Genomic DNA, 23,396 nt, shown 5'->3' on the forward strand with positions numbered 1-23,396 from the left:
CAGTTGACAAATTCTACTTTAATAATTGCTAAACCTAATTGTTTTAGAAGATAACAAATACCACAACATAATGATGAGAGATGTTTACTATTATATCAAGGTTTTCCTGTATCTCCAGCAATAACTTTATGTTTACTTTGTTTTATTCTATGAACCTTCTCATACTATAGTAGGGGTGTCCCCCTTGATGAGGACATTTACTTGGCAATTACTTGTTTTGTGTGATCTCTGTGCTCTTCAAAGAAATGATGCTATATGGGGGCAAAGTCAAGCCAGATATTTTCTCATGAAAAAAGGTGAGGTTGCTGTATCAAAACCTGTGGTTAAATGTGGATTGTTAATTATTCTCTGGAGCATTGCATAGATTGTACTGTGTTCAAAGGAATGGCAGATAACCAGAAATGCAAACCTCAAAAAAAGAAAGAAAGAAAGAAAGAAAGAAAGAAAGAAAGAAAGAAAGGAAGAAAGAAAGAAAGAGAGAGAGAAAGAGAGAAAGAGAGAAAGAAAGAAATCAGAGAAATATCACCTTTCACAATAGCCACAAATAATATAAAATACCTTGGGGTAACTCTAATTAAACAAGTGAAAGACCTGTATGACACGAACTTTAAGTCTTTGAAGAAAGAAATCGAAGATATCAGAAAACAGAAAAATCTCTCATGCTCATGGATAGGTAGAACCATAATAAAAGTGGCAATCTTATCAAAAGCAACCTATAGATTCAATGCAATCCCCATCAAAATCCCAACACAATTCTTCATGGACCTTGGAAGAACAATAATCAATTTCATATGAAAAAACAAAATACCCAGGATAGCTAAAACAATCCTTTACAATAAAGCAATTTCTGGAGGCAACACCTTCCCTGACCTCAAGCTCTAGTATAGAGCTATAGTAATAAAAACAGCTCGGTATTGGCATAAAAACTGACATGTGAACCAATGGAATCGAATTGAAGACCCTGACATTAATCCGAAAACCTATGAACACCTGATTTTTGACAAAGAAACCAAAACTGTACAATGGAAAAAAGAAAGCATCTTCAATAAATGATGCTGGAATGACTGGATGTCAACATGTAGAAGATTACAAATAGATCCATATCTATTACTACACAAAAACTCAAGTCCAAGTGTTTCAAAGACCTCAACATAAATCCAGCTACACTGAACCGGATAGAAGAGAAAGTAGGAAGTAGCCTTGAACACACTGGTACAGGGGACCTCTTCTTAATATAATACCAGTAGCACAGACACAGAGAGCAACAATTAATAAATAGGACCTCCTGAAACTGAGAAGCTTTTGTAGGGCAAAAGACACGGTTAATAAGACAAAACGACCACCTACAGAATAGGAAAAGATCTTCACCAACCCCACATCTGACAGAGGGCTGATCTCCAAAATATATAAAGAACTCAAGAAACTAGACAGCAAAATACCAAACAATCCAATTAAAAAATGGGCTATAAGCCGGGCGTTGGTGGCGCACGCCTTTAATCCCAGCACTCGGGAGGAAGAGCCAGGCGGATCTCTGTGAGTTCGAGGCCAGCCTGGGCTACCAAGTGAGCTCCAGGAAAGGCGCAAAGCTACACAGAGAAACCCTGTCTCGAAAAACCAAAAAAAAAAAAAAAAAAAAAAAAAAAAATGGGCTATAGAGCTAAATAGAGAATTCTCAACAGAAGAATTTCAAATGGCCAAAAGACATTTAAGGAATTGTTCAACATCATTAGTCATCAGGGAAATGCAAATCAAAATGACTCTGAGATACCATCTTATACCTGTCAGAGTGGCTAAAATCAAAAACACTGATGACAGCTTACGTTGGAGAGGATATGGAACAAGGGGAACACTCCTCTGTTGGTGGGTGTACAAAGTTGTACAGCCACTTTGGAAATCAGTATGGCAGTTTCTCAGAAAATTGGGAATCGATCTACCTCAAGACCCAATGATCCCACTCTTGGGAATATACCCAAGGGATGCTCAATCATACCATAAGGACACTTGCTCAACTGTTTTCATAGCAGCATTATTTGTAATAGCCAGAACCTGGAAACAACCTAGATGCCCTTCAACTGAAGAATGGACAAAGAAAATGTGGCACATATAAACAATGGAGTACTACTCAGCAGTAAAAACAAAACAAAACAATGGCCGGGCGGCGGCGGCGGCGGCGGCGGCGGCGGCGGCAGCAGCGCACGCCTTTAATCTCAGCACTCGGGAGGCAGAGCCAGGTGGATCTCTGTGAGTTCGAGGCCAGCCTGGACTACCAAGTGAGTCCCAGGAAAGGCACAAAGCTACACAGAGAAAAACCCTGTCTCGAAAAACCAAAAAACCAAAAAAAACCAATGACATCATGAAATTTGTAGGCAAATGGATGGAACCAGAAAATATCATCCTGAGTGAGTAACCCAGACTCAGAAGGACAAACATAGTATGTACTCACTCATAGGATAACCAAAGGATAACCAGACTACAACCCACAGCTCCAGAGAAGCTAGGTAACAAGGAGTACCCTAAGAGGGATGAATGGATCACCCTGGGAAGGGGAAATAGATGAGATCTCCTGAGTAAACTGGAGGTGGGGAGGGGGCAATGGAAGGTAGGGGGTGGGAATGGGGGCACGGAGGAATGGGATGGTCAAGCTGGAAAAGGGACAGAGGGGAAGAGCAATGAAAGAGATACCATGATAGAGGGAGACATCATGGGGATAGGAAGAAACCTGGTGCTAGGGAAGTTCTCAGGAATCCACAGGGATGACCCTAGCTTAGACTACTAGCAGTAATGGAGGGGGTACCTGAGCTGGCCTACCCCATGATCAGATTGGTGAATGTCCTAACTGTCACCATAGAGCCTTCATCTAGTAACTGATGGAAACATGCAAGAGCCATAGCCAAGCACCAGGCTGAGCTCCAGAAGTCCAGCAGAAGAGAGGGAGGAGGGATTCTATGAGCAAGGGCATTAAGACCATGATGGGGAAACTTACAGATACAACCGAACCAAGCTAGTGGGAACTCATGAATTTTGGACTGACAGCTGTGGAGCCTGCATGGGACTGAACTGGATGGATGAGACAGTTGTGTAGCTAGGTTTGTTTGAGGGGCCCCTGACAGCAGGAATAGGATCTATCCCTGTTGCATGAACTGGCTTTTGGAGCCCATTTGCCTGTGGTGGGACACTTTGCACAGCTTTGATGCAGGGGGAGGGGCTTGGACCTGCCTCAACTGAATGTACCAGGCTTTGGCAACTCCCCATGGGAGCCCTTACCCTTTTGGAGGAGGGGATGGGGTGTGGGCTGAGGGGGAATGCTGGTGGGGGGAGCAGCGGAAGGAGGGATGAGGGAGGGATCTGTGGTTGGTATGTGAAATGAATAAAAATCTTTTTAACAAAACAAAACAAACAAACAAAAAACCCGAAAACCAAATAAATAAATAAATAAAAATAAAAACACCAGAATAACTTTAGTACCAAATTGGTAATAAGACAATTGTGTATGTGTGTATGAGGTGATGTTGGCTGTCCTCCTAAGTGGCTCTTTACCTTATTTTAGACAAGGTCTCACTGAACCTCAAGCTTCTCCTGTGGTCCTCCTATCTTTGCCTCCAAGTGCTGAAGTAACAAGCTCAAGCTGCTATACCCAGCTATTTATATGGGTGCTGAAGAGCCAAACTCAGGTCCTCACACTTGCATGGCAAGCATTTTATCAGCTGAACCCTTCCCCCTGGGCCCTGTCATAATAATTTTTTAATATTGAAATGTTTAGAAAATTTAAATAATATCTGCAGAAATTAAACACTGCAAGAAATCAAATGTGCAGCCACAAATATATTTACATATATAAAAATTAGACTAATCAAATAAATTAAAAGCAAAAAAAACACCCTAGATACCTACTACTGTCTTTGTAGACTAAAAAGATGCAGGCCATTATCTTCAAAAATTCAGCAACAACCACTGCTGTAGAAGACAGGTAACGAGGACCCTCCTCTTTTAAAGTCCTAGAATAACGCATCGTTAGAACCAGACTGGTAGTCTGAAACACCAAAATTCCCAAGGAAAGATATTTTAGGTTGGCAGACATTGTTTTCTCTTCATTGGTCTGAAAAACAAAACGAACAAGGCAAGTAATCAATATTGTTATTAAAATATACAGAAACTAATATCCAACAAGAGATAGTGGTTCCAAAAAAGATGATACAAGCCTCCTCTTTTTTCTAATTACAACCAAAAAGCCTGGACCAAAACCAAAGGCACCTCCAAGAAAATTTGGGCTGAAGGAAACAGGGCAAGCTGATTGAGGTCTAAGTGATGAATGAGCCAGTACCGAATTCTTGGAGATTTCTAGCTACCTATGTTTTCCACCAAGTGCTACAGTACCATATCATCTGGAACTGTCAACAGTGTAGAACAGCAAAACAGCTGAGGAAAACTCAGTTTCTCTAACCAAAGGACTAAAGACAGTTGTCCTAAACACTGTTACCATTCCAGATGAATACTATGAAACTGTAGGGGAAAGCCTTGTTAACTCTCAGCACCAGAACCATGAGAGCGGAGGATGTGACCCCTCCCCCTCCCACTAGACTCTGCAGACACAGACTATGGAGTGCAGCCCTTTTGGCCACTCCTGCAACATACAAAGTGGGAATCAGCAAACAGAATTCCCACTCTTCCCCAATTGGCTATGAATAAAAGAGATTTAAGTAGGAACCAGAGTATCATAATATACAAATTTTCAAGATACAACTCAAAATGAGTGAGTATATTCACCAAAAATCAAAACAAATCTTAATTTGGTTAAATAGCAACAATCAACAGATGGTACAAAAATAAATAAATAAATAAATAAATAACCCGTATGTTGGTGTCACAAGAATTTCAAGGAAGCTACCATAAAAATACAGCAACTAAACACTCGGGAGAGCAGGTCCTGCACCTCACTTGGGCAACACAATAGGGCCAACCCCATTGGTGGAGGTGTGAGTGAGCCAGCCCCAAAGTTGTGAGCATGAGAGAGCTATCCCCATTACTCATCTGTCATGTGTGGGGAGAGATGCCCTCCCCCACCCCATCTCACCTCCACCCATCAACGCCTGAGGTAGGTGGGAGAGCTGGCCCTAAGGTCATAAGAGCAGGAGAGTGGCCCCTATATCACGCCTGGGCAACAAAGTAGAGCTGGCCCTGAAGGTGTAGGTGTGGGAGAACCGACCCTGAGGATGTGAAAGTGGGAAAACTGGCCCCACCCACTGCTCATCCCTGCAAGCAGTAAACTAACCAGGGCAATGCTGGAGAGCTCACCCTGGTGGTGGGCACAGGGAGGCTGGTGGACTGACCCACCCTGCAACTACCTAGGCCCAGAACCAGGTTATGACTTGACCCACCCCAACATCCAGCCCATCTGTGATCTGTTGGAGCACATAAAGGCACCAGTCCTACAGACCCAATGCTGCAGGATTTCCACGACACAGGGCAACAACAGGATAACAAAGAGGAGTCCCTGTGAGGGCCCAGCATCAACAGTGTAGCAGAAACCAGAGGCCTCGAACCAGACCAACGACTCTGCAGTGAACGCTTGCAAATAAAGATATATGGACAAAAGAGTTCATTGCATGATTCACACTGCAGCTTCCATGACCAGATCAACTTTTCTTTTCTTTTTTCTTTTCCTCTTAAATTTCATTTTATATTATTGGGGGGGGGGTTGCAAGGGCAGAGGACAGATACGAAGGGACAGGGATATGAATAGAATGGAGACGCATAACGTGAATGACACAAAGAATAAATAAAAAATACAGCAACAAGAAATTATTAAACTTCTTAAAAATAATTTTAAACTCATAAAGACAAAAAAATAGAATAGTTCTCATGCACTTTTCCCCAGGTTCCCTAATAACAAAAGCCATAAAATATTTCAACATTGTTCCAAGAAACTTTTATGAAGCTTGCTATGTATCTCTAAGAAACAACCCAGTCCCAATAGACTCACCTTAAACATAAAGCCAGAGATATGCTGAAACGTAAAAGGACTAAGCCATCTTAGTACTTTGATACCTGGAGTCCCAGCTATTTGAGAAACTAAGCTAGGAAGATCACTTAAGCCCAGGAGTTCAAGACCAGTCTGAGCAATTTAGTGAAGAACAGTCTCACGAAACAAGGAAGAAGAAAGGGATTTGTTGACGGGAAGGAGAAGGGGGATAAGGAAAGAGATGGGCAGCAAGGAAAAAGATACTATGAGAAAACTATGAAAACAAATGGGGGACTTATATTAACATTAGGTAAAAAGCTTACATAAAAATTACTTCTAGACTTTTCACAGTAATAAGGAGGTGAAGTGCTTATCTAAATTGTTCTATTACTAATAAAAACTCGGGAGTCAGATATTGGGATACAAAATCAAGAAAGCAACAGAGGAAGAACTAGCTGACCCTGTTTCTCCACCTTCCCAGATTGAAAAGGCTGCAAATCTCTCCAAACCCCTCCCTACTCTTCCTGTGCCTCTCTATCTGGGCCCTCCAAAATCTCTATGACTAATTCCGGTTAGCCAGTTGTGGACTCCACCCCTTGATTCAAGGTTTAACTTTATTAACAGTCTTGGAGTGTCACTGTGCAATCAAATATCCCACAACAAAAGGGTAAATACACCAGGAAGCTATAGCCATTATAAATGTGTATGTATCTCATTACAGTAGTTTCAAAACACATAAAACAAAATGAACAGAAATAAAAGAAAAGTAATAGATAAATCCAGTCATAACTATGATATATAACCTACTTTTCTAAAAAAAAAATGGTAGAATGAGAAAAAAATCAATAAAGATCTAGAAGGTTTCAGCAGTTCTATCAACCACCACAACTACAGTACACATGGAGACAGTCCACTCAAATCTTCCAAGGAAGCGCTTAAGCATAGTCGCAATCAAGATCTTAAACCTTTTGCCTCAGATTGATCTAAAGATATAATACAAGCCCCCCCCCAAATCCCTATAGCCTTCTGTGGTGTATCAAATAAGAATGGCCCCCACAGGCTCAGATATTTGAATGCTTAGTCAGCAGGGAGTAGCATTATTTGAGAAGGATTAGGAGGTGTGGTCTTGTTGGAGGAAGTGTGTCACTTGGGGTGGGCTTTGAGGTTTCAAAAGGCCAAGCCAGGCCCAGTGTCACCTGCAAGCTGTGTGGGTGGATCAGGATGTAGCTCTCAACTACTTCTCCAGCACCATGCCTGCCTTCAAACTTCCACGCTCCCTGTGACATGATGATAATGAGCTAAACCTCTGACACTGTAGGCAAGCCCCCCAATTAAATGCTTTCTCTTATTTATAAGAGTTGCCTTGGTCATGGTATCTCTTCATAGCAATAGAACAATGACAAAGACAACTTCTTTAGTAGAAACTAGAAAGCTGATTTCTTTTTTTCTTTTTTGGTATTACTTTTTAAGTTGTCTGTTTCAGGATCTCCCTTTTTTGCCTGAGCTGGTCACAAACTCTTGGATTCAAGTGATTCTCCTGCCTCAGTTTTTGAAGTAAATGGAGCCACAAGTCATATGCTGCCAAGCTGATTTTAAGTCTCACATGCAGGGGCTAGAGAGATGGCTCAGAGGTTAAGGGTTAAGAAGTTAAGGCTGTTCTTCCAGAGGTCCTGAGTTCCATTCCCAGCAACCACACGGTGGCTCACAACCATCTGTAATGAGATCTGGTGCCCTTTTCTGGTGTGCAAGCATACATTCAAACAGAACACTGTATACATAATAGGACCTAGGCAATGAAAACATTTGGAAAGAGCAAGTTGAAGGAATTAAATAAAATACTGATCTTCCAGACTCACTAGAAAGCTACAGAAGATGGCCATCATAAGCATAGGGGTATAGAGCAATAGAATACAGTCCAGTATTGGATCCATATACCCTACTTTGTTCAGGCAGCTATCAATACCTTTTCCTAGGTAGCTTATAAACAGGAATTTATTTCTCACAGTTCTAGAAACCAAAGGTTCCAGATGACTATGCTGGCACTGTCTGGTGCTGGTAAGGTCTTTCTTCTAGGATTGAAGATGACCGTATTGACATTGTACCCTCACATGGTAGAGCGTCAAGAGTTCTTTGGAGGCCTTAATCTTGTCTATGGGGGCTGCATTCTCATAATCCAATTATTACCCAAAGGTTGTACTCTCCAATACCATCACACTGAGATCTGGCACAGTGGTTGAGTGCATACTATCTTGCAGAGGACCTGAATTCAGTTCCCAAGCACATTTCAGACAGCTCCTAACCACCTGTAATTCCAGCTCCTGGGGACCTGATGCCCTCTTCTGGACCCTGTAGGCACCTGCATTCACACATATACATATATATACACACACAGTCAAAAATAAGATAAGTCAAATCTTTTTAACATATCACCTATGAGCCACAGAGAAGGCTCAACAAATCAAAGTGTTAACTGGTAAGACTGATGACCCAAGTTCAACCTTGGGGGATCAAATATACTCCAAACATGAACAATGCCTCATTATAAGGATAAAAATTTTAAGAATGAAAAACGTATGTTCACCACTAAATACACATACATAAATCACTGGAGATATTATCGTAAGCATTTTACTTGAATTTCAGAGACAAAACTGAACAATATACTTCTTTGCTACACAAATGAATCACCTTACAGGAACAAATACAGAGATTTCTTTATTAGCCATCTGCCTCACTTCTGTAAACCCTTACTAGCAAAAAAGTCCTAATGTGAAATACAAAGACAGCATGTTAGAGGTAGTTCATACTTGAGAACAACATCTAGTTTGACCTCTTCATGTTAAAAGTGAAAAATAAATAAATATGTATATTTATATGTGTACACACACACGTATATGTGTATATATATATATATATTTATATACTGAGCTCATATCCAGAATATATATTATGTAATTTATATAGAGAGAATTTTCATAATGTAGAAAGAAGACAAAAAACTGGCAAAAGGTATTTCACCAATAATAAAGACAAATGAACCAATAAAGAAAAGATGTCTGACATCGCAGACATGAGAAATAAAAATTAAAACCATAATGAGCTTACGCTAATAACAGCAACAGAGAAAAAAAAAAAAAAAAAAAAAAAAAAAAAAAAAAAAAAAAAAAAACCATAATGAGCTATACCTACCGTAACTGCTAACTTTTGGGGAGTGGAAAATAACTGGGGAGCATTTTAGAAGTGGATCATGCTTTAGAAATTATCTAAGATAATTGGTTTTCATTTTAAAAATGAATAAAATAATCAAGTCTGAAAACTTGCTCACAGTCACATTAGATATTAGAAATACCAGCTCATGTAGTTAAATAGCTTTCTTAGCCCATAGTACATGCTACTGTAAAATGCTAGTACACTATGGTGCCTTGTTCTCTACAGAGAAAGTTGCCAGTCACTCTAGAAAATATCAAAGAGTGATTTCAAATATGTTCTAAGAAATATGTTATTCTGTGCTACCAAGATCATCAATACACCAATCTTAACAATAATGTTCCAATTTCTTAGCAAATGAAGATTTAAAGCTCAATTTCTGGCCAGGTATGGTGGTACATGCATGTAACCCAGCACTTGGAGGTAAGCAGCAGCTGGTTTACACAGAGACCCAGGCCACTCAAGGATACATAGTTAGACTCTGTCTCAATAAATAAACAAAGAAGTTTCTAAGCCAGGATGTACTTTCACAGTTTTGCTTTTCCATTCCCAGACATCTGTGTACACATTCTCAAATACAGAGCTTAGCAGTGTTTCCGGCTCTTACTTTTAAACCACAGTGACGTGACAGCAACCACGCAGCTCCTGCCTCTCAGTCCTTCCCACCCTCTGGGCAGGAAACATTTCTAGGTTTGGTTAGGCTCTCTTACAGACCTTCCCTTCCTTTTTGTTTGGACCGATCAAACTTAGGTCCTGGCAGAGACCAGGTCAGTTCTTTGTCACTGAGTTACACTCCCAGCCCTCATCGATCTTGCACTTGCACTTGCTTACTAATTGCCATATTTCATCTGAATTGCTGAGTACATTTAGTATTAATACAGTTGAGTTTATTATTTTTAAATCTCTTGAGGGAAAATATACTACACAACTCCATTGATCTAAATTCATTTAGATTCAATGAGTTCAGATGGTGGCTTGATCAGAACTTTCTTTTACAGTTTGAACAAAAAAAATTAGTGACCTTATTTCAAAATCATAGAGATTGTCCGTAATTATTTAATAGTTTTCAGGAAAAAAAAATGGAGGGCTAGAGACTTAGGTGAGTGGTACAGCACTTGCTTAGAACATTTATATGAGGCCCTGGGGTGCAAAAAAAAAAAAAAAAAGAAAAGAAAAAAAGGAAATAATGGCTTTTCAAATACACTGAAGGCCAGGTGTTGTGGTGCCTTTAATCCCAGCACTCTGGAGGCAGACAAGCAGATCTCTGACTTCAAAGCTAGCCTGATCTACATAGTTACATACCCAGCTTCAGGCCAGCCAGGGCTAAATAGTGAGACTTGGTCTCAAAAAAAAAAACCAATAACAACAAAACCACAAATATACTAGAACCCATAATTTAAATATATCTATAAAGTAATTATGTCCTTCATTTTTAAAGTAGTTCCTTTAGGATCCAAAGGTTTTATAAAGATCTGATGAGCAATTCTAAGTCATTTCAAGTATTAAAAATCGCAAGAATACATTTCAGGGCTGGCAGTCTACTTCAGCATTGGAGTCCCTGCCCAGCTTGCAAGAAGAGGTTGTGGTTTTAATTCCCAGCACTGCAAACACATATGCATGCCATAATGCATATACATCATTAATGCACTTACCACCTTCCTCAAATTAATCAGGATTACTAAGATATCAGCTGTATATATGATCATCAGTTGAATTGCCGACATATATTAATTTCTGAAATACTAGTATACACTGCTAGACATAATGGCAGAGGTAGAGGCAGGGGGATCTCTGTGAGTTCAAGGCCAGCCTGATCTACACAGCAAGTTTAAGGACAGCCAGGAAGACTATATAAGAGACCCTGTCTCAAAACAAAAACAAAAAAACCATACACCAATCATTTCTATTCATCTTTTTAGATGGGCCTTATAGACAAATCTGAACATCCGTATGGCTGCAGACTTACTTCCAGTGACTTACTACGTATAGTCAGTATAATCTTTAAGTCTGTGTATGAAGCCTGTCATGCAGAGACAAAATCTGTTTTACTGATACATGTTACATTAACAATCAATAGACTATATGTTTACACAATGTTCCAAAATGTAATAAAGTCATGACATGGTATCATACATCCCAATATTGAGGAGGTTGAGGCAGGAAGAACAAGTATGAAACCTGTTTGGACTACACAACAAGAAGCTATACCAAAAAAAGAAAACAACAAAAGGAAATACAACAAAAAACAACAAAACTTCCAAACACACATTTTAAAAAACTACTAAAATTATGCTGAAATCTTCCTTTTATTGTAAAACAAAAAACTTAACTTTAGAGTGAGCTATATTTACATTTTTAAATACTAATTATAAAATATATACCCTTTGTACAATATAAGTCTATCAGAAATCAGCAACATAACAGAGTCGGCATGAAGACACAAACTGGGTGAGTGGCCCATGCCTGTAATCTCAGCACTCAAGAGGCTGAGGCAGGAGACATGCTGCACACTGAGTTGGAGGCCAGTATGGGCTATATAGTAAAATAATGCCTCCTAACACACACACATGCACATGTATACATAAGTGTCATGCGAATGTTAAGGTCACATCAGCTACTAGCCCAAAACAACTACAGATGTAAAAACAGACCTTTTAAGGTTTTCTAAATAAATGAACAAAAAAAGCAAAGATATTCAAAAATGTTAAGCTTGGTTGCTATTTTTTGTTCACCTTCTTCCATGTTGCTAAACCTTACAGACTGGTAGCTGTATGCTAATGGCAAAGTTCATCACGGCTGATTTGATATCTGACACTGGATTTCTACCTAGCGACTCAAAGGGTAAGTGGGAATGGGGTTTGCAGAGAAGGGCTTAGGAGCACTTGCTGCTCTTAGAGAGGACTTCGGTTCCGTCTCCAACATCCACGTGGCAGTTCACAACCCCGTTTCAGGGGATCTGCTGCTCCTTTGGCATCCTCAGGTACGAGGTATGCACATGGTGCACACACATACATGTAGGCAAACACTCGTACACATAAAATTATTTTAAGTATATATGATATGTAAAAAATCCAAACAATATTCTTGAAACACCTAATAATCTTGTGGAAAAAAGACAAAAAAAAATTTTATAAGTGAAGGAAATGAAGAAATTCATGATACTGATATGATCAGTTTTGATTCTTTAACTGAAACAGTATTTATTATAGCTCAATTTTAGGGGGATAGTGTTATCTTATTCTTATTATTTTTGGTTTTTCAAGACGGGGTTTCTGTGTAGCTCTGGCTATCTTAGAAATCAATATATAGACAAGGCTAAGGCTAGCCTCAAACTGGCCTCTGCCTCCCGAGTGCTGGGTTAAAGGAGCACACCACCACGCCTGGCTTTAATTTTATTTTTAATTACACGTATGTGTTTGTGAGTACTGCAGGTACCCACAGAAGCCAGAGGTATCAGATCCCCCTGGGGCTGGAGTTATAGGTGGTTTGTGAAGTAACTAATGTGGGTGCTGGGAACTGAACTCTGGTCCTCTGGAAAATCGTCTGCGTTCTTAAAGGCTGAGCCACGTCTCTATTCCCTGTTGTTTGAGACAGGTCTCGCCAAACAGTCTAGGCTGTTAAGATTGCCCCTAACTTGCAGCAATCCTCTGCTTCTGTTGGGATTATACATGTATGTCCTATGCTGAGTGCTGATTTATTCTTAGATGCATAAAAGTTCAATAACCCTTTTTTAAAAAAGTAACTTGTGGCCAGGTGGTGGCAGCACACGCCTTTAATACCAGCTAAGGCAGGTAGATCTCTGAGAGTTCGAGGCCAGCCTGGTCTACAAAGGCTGTTATACAGAGAAACCCAATCTCAAAACAAAAACAAAAACAAAAACAAACAAACAAGCAAAAAACAAAAACAAAACTTGGTTTTGCTATGCTGCAGACAGAACCAAGGCCTTGGACAGGCTAGCCAAGAACTCTCCCATTAAGCCAATCCTCAGCTGACGTTTGGGTGCCTACAAGTGCCTAGTATACTCGAAATTAAATAGCTTGTCACTGTTTCTCACTGGCCTTTCTTCCTCAAGGAGGTGTTACGTGTCTGTTTAAACAAGACACTATCATTGGTGTAAGTTATAGCTCTGTCAATTTTTAACTTGTTCTTTCATAGACTATAGAATTCCCATTATTACATTCAAGTAAAATCAAGTGTTCAAATATTTCTTCAGCTATACAAATAAAAAATCTATTTCATGCCAATTTATAGATAAAATTTATTCAGTATTCAGTGACATGGAAAACAATGACACTGTCTAATAAGAGACGCTTTCCCCTTCCACTGGGTGCTCCTGCATCAGTGAACTCCTCACGCCCCCACTGCCTGCCCTGTTCCCATTCTGCCGTCATTTCTTTCCTACGGTCCTGTCCCCCCAATACGGCAAGAGGTAAAGGCACCCTCCAAAGAACAGAACATAATGTAATCGCCAGCTAACAGCAAGACACACTAACTACTATGAAAAATCCCAAACTAAGGAGACGACAATCTAACAATACAAGCAGACTGTCCAGATTGGAATAAGTCATCAGATATGTAGGTCACACTTGGTATGATCAGGCACTGTCCTTGGCACTGGGTACACAGGAAAAATCAAAAAGTCTAAACCATCTCTTTCTGCATGAGCCTTATTCTTCAGCAGGGAATATAAATTCAAACAATTCAAGACACAACAGGAGAAAGAAGACCCCCAACTCAAAAAAAGAGTGGACATAAGAGAATAATACAAGAGAATCTAATATACAGCACAATGAATAAAATGGTTTCTTTTTTTTTTTTAAATGTTAAAAATTCCTTATTTTAGCTGGGGCAGTGGCGGCGAACGCCTTTAATCCCAGCACTCAGGAGGCAGAGGCAGGTGGATCTCTGTGATTTGAGGCCAGCCTGGTCTACAGAGCAAGATCCAGGACAGACATCAAAACCACACAGAAAAACCATATCTCGAAAAGAGAGAGAGAGAAGGCCGGGCGGTGGTGGCGCACGCCTTTAATCCCAGCACTCGGGAGGCAGAGCCAGGTGGATCTCTGTGAGTTCGAGGCCAGCCTGGGCTATCAAGTGAGTTCCAGGAAAGGCGCAAAGCTACACAGAGAAACCCTGTCTCGAAAAACAAAAAAAAAAAAGAAAAGAAAAGAGAGAGAGAGAGAGACACAGAGAGAGACAGACACAGAGACACAGAGAGAGACAGTCCCACAACTTAGTTGTGCCATCAAAGGAAAAAGAAGACAGCCACAGGCCATGGTTAGGTTAAAGATGAGTCGAGTCCCCAGATTTCTTGCCCATCCAGTATGTGTACACACTTCTGCCTCACTACAATTTAACAAAGTCTCCCCCAGAGAGAGAAGACAGTCTTGGGATCCACAGAAAACACAGTTCTGTGCTTACTTACATCTTTTCTTTGAAATTTGTTGAAAATAACTCTCAAGGGTAGCACCCCTCCAAATAGACACCAATAATAACCATGTACAATGATATACAGAAAATCACTGTGCTGTATACCTTGTATAGACAATTTCTATTTGTTAATATAACTCAGTAAAACAAAAATGCATTTTTAAATGAAGAAAACAGTTGGAACAGTGATACATGCCTATAATTTCACTTACTCAGAAAACTGAGGAAGTTTACAAGGTCAAGGATAGACTACAGTGAGATCTTAGGTGGAGTAGGCTACAAGGAGGAACAGAGAGATTTGAAGGTGCTAGTCTTCAGAGATGGAGTCCTGGAATGCTGGCAGCCACCAGAAACTGGAGAGGGAAAGAATGCACGCATGCCCAGAGCCACTGGAGGGGCAAAGTCCTGCTAACATTGACTTTGGATTTCTAGCCTCTGCTAAGAGAATGAACTGTTGTCTTAAGTTACAAAACTGTGTTAATTTTTACAGCAGTCACAGAAAAACTAATGTAGGAATTAAGCCTGACATTTTAAAACACAAATTAACTTTTCTCTATGTCAAATTAGGGGGAGGGAGTACTTAATATTAGGAAAAGAAGCTGGTAACAAATAAGTTTGTGTGCGTGTACGCACGCACACATGCGGTAAAGTTTAGTGTTAAAGTGTGTGCTTACCATGAATAAGGCTCTGGGTTTGATCCGTGTCACAAAAATACATATATACATGCAGGCAAATGTAGAGGTATAGAAAACAAATAAATTTCAGTACTTAAAAAGAACTGATCAGGCGAGGGTGGTAGCACACCCACACCTTTAATCTTAGCACTCAGAAGGCAGAGGCAGGCAGATCTCTTTGAGTTTGAGGTCAGTCTAGTCTACATAGCCAGTTCCAGGACAGCCAGGGGTACAGAGAGAGACCCTGTCTCAGAAAACAAACAAAAATCCACAAAAACAAAAAAATACGTGGGGAAAAAAAAGGCAGAGGCAGAAGGATCTTTGTGAATCTGAGACCTGCCTGATCTGCATACAGAGTTCTAAGATAGCCAGAAGTAAATAGACCAGGTCTCAAAAAATAAAATAAAAAAGAATCAATTGGTTATCAGGAAAATTGGGGTATATAGATTAATTCTCTGCATTTAATATTGGTTCAATAAGTGCTTTAAAGAAATGTAGACTCCGTGGTGTGCCAATCCATCCCGCCACTCTGATGAGCAAGAAAGAGAGGGTGAGTGGTCCATGTGCTGTGGAGAGAGGTGGTACTGGAGACTGCAACTCGGTAAGGAACAGGCTGATGCAAGTGGCCTGTGCTGCAGCCGAGGGCCATGTCTGGGTCCATGTCTGGGTCCATGGTCCTATAGCAGCCAGGGCCGAGTTGATATTCTTGGCCCGTGTTAGCCATATTACCACCAAAAGCCATGTAGATGCCTGTGGTCTGGGCTGCCACCTGGAGCCATGTCGATGTCCGAGACCCTTGCTAAGCTGGCCCTGCCCCACAACCCCCCACCCCTCACCAGCCGCCACCAGGTGGTGCCCACAGTGACGTGGGTGCGGAAGAGCTGGCCCTGATGGCATGGACTCTGGAGAGCCGACCCTGGTGGTGTGGTTCCTGAGAGCAGGATGTCCATGACTGGGCAACAGCAGGACAGAGGAGAGGAGTGTCACTGACTGTCCAGTATTGATGGTGTAGCAGAAGCCACCTGAACCAGACCAACAACTCATCGCAGCGAACATTTGCAAGCAAAGCTGTTTGTGCAAAACGGTATACTGTGTGACACGCCGCAGCTCCCAATGCCACTGGACGGACAAGTATGTGATGGAGAGGCGGGAAAGAAGGAGCGGAGTGGTACACACAGTGGAACTGGAGGGAAGGGAGCTGTGACAGCTGTGAGAGAACGCTCGGTTAACAGAGGAGCAGGGCGTGGCCCAGAGGGATCCGTGAGATTTTTTTTTCATTTACATTTTAATTTTTTATTTCTATGGGGGGGGAGGGGATTACAAGGGTGGAGGGCAGACATGGAAGGACTGGGAAATTTGTGGGATCGGAGTACATGATGTGAAATTCCCAAAGAATCAATTTAAAAATGTATGTTAAAGCTGAGCAGCGGCCCACACCTTTAATCCCAGCACTTGGGAGGCAAAGTCAGGCAGATCTCTGTGAGTTCGAAGCCAGCCTGGTCTACAAAGCAAGTTCTAGGACAGCCAGGGGTATTACACAAAGAAACACTGTCTCAAAACAAGACAGAGACAGAGACAGAGACAGAGAGAGGGAGGGAGGGGGAGAGAGAGAGAGAGAGAGAGAAGAGAGAGAAGAAAGAAAAAAAGAGAAGAGAAAGAGAGAGAGAGAGAGAGAGACAGAGAGAGAGAGAGAGAGAGAGAGAGAGAGAAATATAGACTCAGTAACAAGATGCCATATAAAAAAATTCCTTTAACCTCTCGTGAAAAACCACAGCCCATTGACTTTCTTCGCAAAATTATTCATTTCCACAGGGTCAGAGAAACTTTACCAATGTTACAAAGTGATTCTTTACTAATTATTCCAGACTTTTTTAGCCACCCTAGAGACAGGACCCAGTCTCACCATGCTCAGCAAGCACCCCAACACTATGCTCTACCAAGCACCTCTTTTTTTTACCACCATCAAAACCTAAGATTGTGTAGCACACCCCACCACATAACGTCTTCCAGTCTCCGAAGTTTAGATACACTATGATCTGATGAGTTTAAACTCAGTAAACTATGAATTACATTAACTATGCTCATTCAAGTCCCTCATCACACTGCCTGCTGACAGATACGGACAGGCTCAGACTCTTCCAGCCCTACCTTACTCCATTCAGCAGGTGTCTTAAGGAGATGGGCATTTAATCACATTCTTTCCTTGTTTGTAAAGTTAAACTGACACCTTACCAAATAGGGGCTACACTGCCCCTCCTAACCTGGTCCTGGCCTAAATTTCCTGTCATAAACTACTGCCTATTCAAACCAGCCATTCATTTCTGTATTTTTTGAACAAATATTTGTCTCTTTTAAAAAAGTCTTCCTGGAAGACTTAGGCACCTTCACTAAGCGAGGACAGTATTCTGAGTCCTGGAAGATATACAGACCTACAAGCAGAGAAGGGAGTGTTTCTCCCCCCCACCCCACCCCCCCACCCCACCACCTTGGTACTTGGGACTTGCTGCATGCTAGGCACATGTTCTACCATGAACTATCCCTCCAGCCTCCTACACACTTAACCCCTCCCCATACACACTGTGCTTGTCTTTACAGGAGCACTCATGGATTTTATCAAATGCACATGATGCCAGGGACTTTTGAAACTGTTATTCAGCCCTTCTAGTTGTCAGCCCAGAACTGTTTATCAACCACCTAGAAAATCAGCAGATACATCTCAAGTCAAAGCAAAGACAAACGAAAAAAGATTAAGGGAAGTGACTGTGCGCCCTAGGTTAGGCAACATGGTAGACATTCTCTTCTTTCCAATGTTGTATTCCCTTTACTGCCTCTCAGCAGCACCTGTCACATCAGCATTTGCTCTCTGTGGTGGATTTACAAAAGGCTACATAAAATCCTTAGTATTCAAATCCTCCATACAGAATGATCGCTTTGTAAAGTAAGTCTTCCATAAGGGCTCTGGAGCATTCAGGATGGTGACAAATCTTTCTGTACACAGAAGACAGACAAAGGACAAAACTGGTTCTCACTTAATGTTTTCTAATAACTACAACTTCAAAAGTTAAGTAGGAGCCTCGAGCATCTATAACATGTCAATTTCTTGCTAGTCATTACACACAGATTTGTTCATTTAAATATAACTGAATTTGGAAAGGAGGTATTATTTCTTTTCCAGATTAAGAAAGTGAGATTCTGGGGCTGGAGAGACGGCTCAGTGACTAAGACACTGACTCTTCTTCCCAGGGACCCAAGTTCACTTCCCAGCACACACACGGCAGCTCACAACTGTCAATAACTCTAGTTCCAAAGCATCCAATGCCCTCTTCTGGCCTCAGAGGGCACTGTATACATGCGGTGCACAAACATAAATGCAGGCAAAACACTCAGGTACATAAAATGCTAAAATAACAATTAATAATACTAATAACAAAAAACTCCAGATACAGGGGATCTGATGCCCTTTCCTGGCCTCTGTATACAAGTGGTACAGATGCACATATAAGTAAAACACCCATATGCATAAAATAAAAATACTGAGCCATTTCACAGGCTCCAGAAAAAAAACATTCAACTTTTAAGGGGCAAAAACGAAATTAGGTATAAAGACATATGTGAACCTTTCTTTGTGAAATGAACTTGTTTCTTAGCATTTTATCTGATGTGACCAAAAGCTTCAACTTTAGATTAACTCTAATTAATTTCTACCCCACTCCTAACCTAGGATACAGTCACTCATCTTAATCTTTTTTTTTTTTTTAGGTTTGGTTTGGTTTGTTTCATTTGAGATGGTATCTTCTGTGTAGTTGATAAACAGTTTTGGGCAGACAACCACTGAAGTTGATTAATATTCTAGCTTCAATAGTCACTGCCATAAATACCAACAACAAAACACATTTTAAAATGACGACTAAAACATGTATCAGCGCTGGAAAGATGGCCCAGAGTTTAAGAGCATTGGCTGCTCTTCCAGAGGGCCAGAGTTTAATTCCCATCACTGGTGGTGTAAAACCATCTTTAACTCCAGTTCCACAGGATCCAGAACCTTCTTCTCAGCTCTGGTGGCACTACATGCCTGTGGTACACATACATACATTCAGGCAAATACATATAGAAAATAAACGTTTAAAAATATTTTTAATTAAAATAAATTTAAAAATTTATATATATATATACACATACCAGGCATAGTGGCACAAGCCTGTGTAGTCCTAATGATACACAACCCTACATCCATCTCCAACAACTCTCAAACACACAAACACACACACACACACACACACACACACACATCACAGAATTATACTCTTTCATTCAATTAAGTTGAATGGATTTAAAATACACTTGCTGTTTTTAGAACTGAAATCTAATATTAAGCAACCAATTCATATTGATCTGAACTTTGAGGGAAAAATACACAAAGTTATTTAACGTCAAATAGGAACTCAGCTTTCAAATTTTTTCAAGAAAAGAAGCTCCTAGTTACTGAATCATAAACATAGTCCTAGTTACTGAATCATAAAATGAGGCTTTTAACTGAGAAATTATTTCCATTAATTCTATCACCTATCTACATTCATTCAGCATATTAAATTCCTTAAAAGACACGTGCTTGAGTACATATTAGATCCATTTCAAACACAAATGAAGCAGGACCTACAGCAAATTACTTGACCTGTGTGATCTTCAATAGCCCTCTATAAAATGGGACCAGTAATAATTATCCTACTTTAGAGATAATTAGGATCCAATGGAAGACTGCCACGCGTTAGACAGAGGCCATTAACTTATTAAGTTCCAGGCCAGCCAGGAGGACTATGATGTGAAACTCTATCTCAAACTAAACAAATAAATAAAAACAAAAATCCCAAGGTTGTCTAAAAACATACAATATGTTGAATAAAGTAACTTTTTAAAAAGAATGAAAGGATCACACTGATTTGAGTCACGGAAGGGTTTAAATTTTGAAGGGTTTTTAAAGTCTGCCTAAATTATTTAAAAATCTATTCTAGGTTAGGGGGATTTCTTAGTAGCAAAGCACTTACCTAACATACAGTATGCCCTATGTTCCATCCCCAGAACCACTAAGTAAATAAATAGTTGCTGAGTATTTCTGAGAGAAGTGCCAGAGAATGGCATTAAATTTCCGGCTTTAAAAAGCAATTACAAAGAACTGAAGTTACAGCTCAGTGATATGAGTGCTCGCCCAATATTCCCACGAGGTTCACTACCACCCCCATCCCCACCCCCAGCACAGCAACACAGGTTGGGGCGGTAGAGGGGAGGAAGAGGAAAGAAGGCGACTGAGAAGGAGCCTGTGCAAGCGGGTTCAATCAGGACAGGAGCAGTTGCAAGACAGGCTAAAAGCAGTAAGTTCCGTTTGGAAGGTATCAGTATAGAGTATCTGGCAGAGGCCAGAAAACAGAGGCACACACGGTAGAAAAAAATTCAAAGGGAGGAGAGTCAGTCAGAAATGTAAACGTAGAATTCATCTGAAAGGAAAACAACTTGAGTTAGCAGCAATGAAGTTAAGATCACCACATGAGAAACAACCAAACATCACCTGTAACTACAAAAGTAAGTGCCTATAAAGACTCAACTCTGGTACCATGTTCAAATATTGCAGTTAATAGAATATAATAAAGGACACGCTCCTCAAAAGAAATAGAATATATGTGGCTTGCTACCAAAAGCCCCACTACTACATTTAATATCCCTTAATTCATTTGAACTAGCAGAAACTTCTGTTGGCTTAAATAAAAAATGTTTACTGAACTCCACCACTCTTCCATACTCAGAACCCCCCCCTCCGCCCCCCACACACTCGGATGGAAACCTTACATGGTCTCAGACACCCATCGCCTTCGGTCTAACCTTACCACGGGCACCTTTTCCATCTCTTGAAGTCGCGGCAGCTTCTGGAGCACACAGCCCTCGCCGGGCAGACCCACCCCTACCCCCGTGTTCACAGACTGGGCGGGCGCTCGAGCAAAGCCACGGAAGGACTGGCCGCCAGCCTGGCCCCCTGGGCACTTGGCCCGTCAGCCTGGAGCTTGCAGGCACACCGCCTGCCACACCCCTCTCCTCGGGACCTTTTTTCCTCCTCCACCCAGAACGTCCCAGCACGTCCGGGCCGGAGGTACAAGGCGCCCCTTCTTCATCTGCTCCCTCGGAACGAGCGCTGCAGCGCTCCGCTGCGGTCCGGGTGGCCCAGGCAACCTCGCCTCTCAGCCGCCCCCCTCGCCACCCCAGCCCGCAGCCTCCGGCCTCGGCGCCCGCCGCTCCCCGCCCGTGCCCTTCCGCTCACCCGCCGTGCGGCTCGGCCAGCTGCCCGCACTGGAGCCCCGGGCTCCGCGACGCCGGACGCCCCAGGCTGCCGAGCCCGCCGGCTCCGCCGCGCCCGCTGACCCGCAGCGCCGCCGGCTCCCGCCGTCTCTGTCGCCGGGGCCGCCTCGATGCGGCCCAGGCGTTTCCGGGTTCCCGCGGTCCCGTCCGCCAAAGGCTCCGGCTTCCGCCTCGGCCCCGGCAAACGCCGTTCCCTGCTCGGCTCCGGTGGTCCCAGCTTCGCGCTCGCCAGCCGCCTCCCCGAGGCGGTCACACCGGGGCAGCCCCGTGACAGTCTCCCGGTCGCGGGACCGTGATGGGAAGGGTGTCTCTGCCGACGGTCCGGCTGCAGAAAGTGGCAGGATGACCCGCAACTTAAGGCAGGGCAAAGTCCTTTGGGCCAAAGAACCCTGATAGAGCACCGGGAGGCGGATCTTGGCTCCTGAAAATGACCACCAGTGAGTTGAAAACAAGATTATCCCTGGTGCCGGTTACCAACCTTAGTCTAGGAACCAGCTTGTTTGGTTGGAAATGACCCCTGCCCCCTCTCTGACAGCCCTGGAGCGTCTCAGGAATGCAGAAGGGGCTTAGTGTCACTAAACAGGGGAAAGGTGCAGAGAGAGAGAGACCACCTTAGAACCATTCACCTCGTCCTGTCTGCAAGGAGCTCAAACATACTACTTTTTAAAGCCTTCTAATGTATTTCGAAAATCTTCCAACCACGGTAGCCTATGCTGGCAATGGACAGGCTGAAATGTAATATTCTGGGTCCGGTTTGATCATCGGATACAGCAGATTTACCCATTTCCTGTTAACACAATGCTCCCAGAATTAAGCTTATGCGTCTTCATATTGCCAATGATTAAAACCATGACTTACGGAACACAGTTAGGAAACAGCAAAGAGAAAAATAAACTTAGATGACTTAGCACAGAATGCCTCGCTTTAAATCTTCGTGTAGACCGGTCTTCAGAAAACTTCTGGATGATGGAATGTAAACTAGACCTTGATATTTACTGGGTCCGAATCTAAAATGGCCCCCCAAAGGTTCATCCTATGGTAAAGGCTCGTTGCCAGCTAATGGGCTTCGTGGTGGGAGAAGGGGGTGGATAGAGAGGGCTCTGGCCTAAGCCACTGATGGATTAAATTTTTGAAGGTATTATTAGGAGATGGTGTAAATTGTGGAACAGGCAGGCCTATTTGGAAGTGGGTCACTGGCTTTTGAGGGTGTGTCTTACCAGGCCTTCTGGGGGGGGGGGCTCTTGTTGCGGCCAGTATGCTTTTTGGTAAATAACTACCGCACCACATACACCCCAACCAGAGACCCAGAAGCAACGGAACCAAGCGACCATAAACCAAAAATTCTGCAATCATGAACCCAAATAAGCCCTCCTTCCCAAGTTGTTTTCACAGGGATTTCCTCGAAGCAGCAAAAAGTAACTAATACAATACTTATCTTTACTTTTTTTCTTTCTTGTAAAGACAGGATCTCACATTGTAGCTCAGGCTGGCTCTAGGCTGGCCTTGGAGACCTTGATCTCCTGGCAACCATCCTGTCTCAGCCTCTCTGTTCTGGGATCACAAGCTTGAGCTATCACATGTGCTTTCTTTCTTTACCCTTTTCTCTTCCCTACCCCGACACCCCAAAACTATTGGAAATTAAGCCCAAGCTTTTGTACCTCATGTACTTTCCCACCGAGCCCTTTCTCCATATTTTAAAACAAACTTAAAATGCTTAGTACATGATCGTTACAGCTTGACCCTATTCTGAGGGGTGTGTGTGTGTGTGTCGTATATACAGATAC

The 23,396-nt window shown here is 42.1% G+C and overlaps 1 protein-coding gene across 2 annotated transcripts in view; it reads right to left on the minus strand.

The window, feature by feature from the left end:
- The window catches only part of Slc35a3 (solute carrier family 35 member A3), a 42,344-nt gene extending 20,327 nt beyond the window's left edge, over positions 1 to 22,017 (minus strand). The window contains exons 1-2 of one of the 2 annotated variants that reach the window (XM_028890163.2): positions 21,575 to 22,017; positions 3,892 to 4,096 (exon numbers count right to left, since the gene is read on the minus strand). In XM_028890163.2, the coding sequence (XP_028745996.1) occupies positions 3,892 to 4,078 (187 nt within the window). In that variant the 5' untranslated portion in view covers positions 4,079 to 4,096; positions 21,575 to 22,017. Of the gene's footprint in view, positions 1 to 3,891; positions 4,097 to 21,146; positions 21,432 to 21,574 lie in introns of those variants that run through there. The other variant, XM_028890162.2, reaches the window with a different exon arrangement.
- Between the last annotated feature and the right edge of the window lie 1,379 nt (positions 22,018 to 23,396).

This window comes from Peromyscus leucopus, chromosome 6 (assembly GCF_004664715.2).
Source record: "Peromyscus leucopus breed LL Stock chromosome 6, UCI_PerLeu_2.1, whole genome shotgun sequence".
Taxonomy (NCBI): Eukaryota; Metazoa; Chordata; class Mammalia; order Rodentia; family Cricetidae; genus Peromyscus; species Peromyscus leucopus.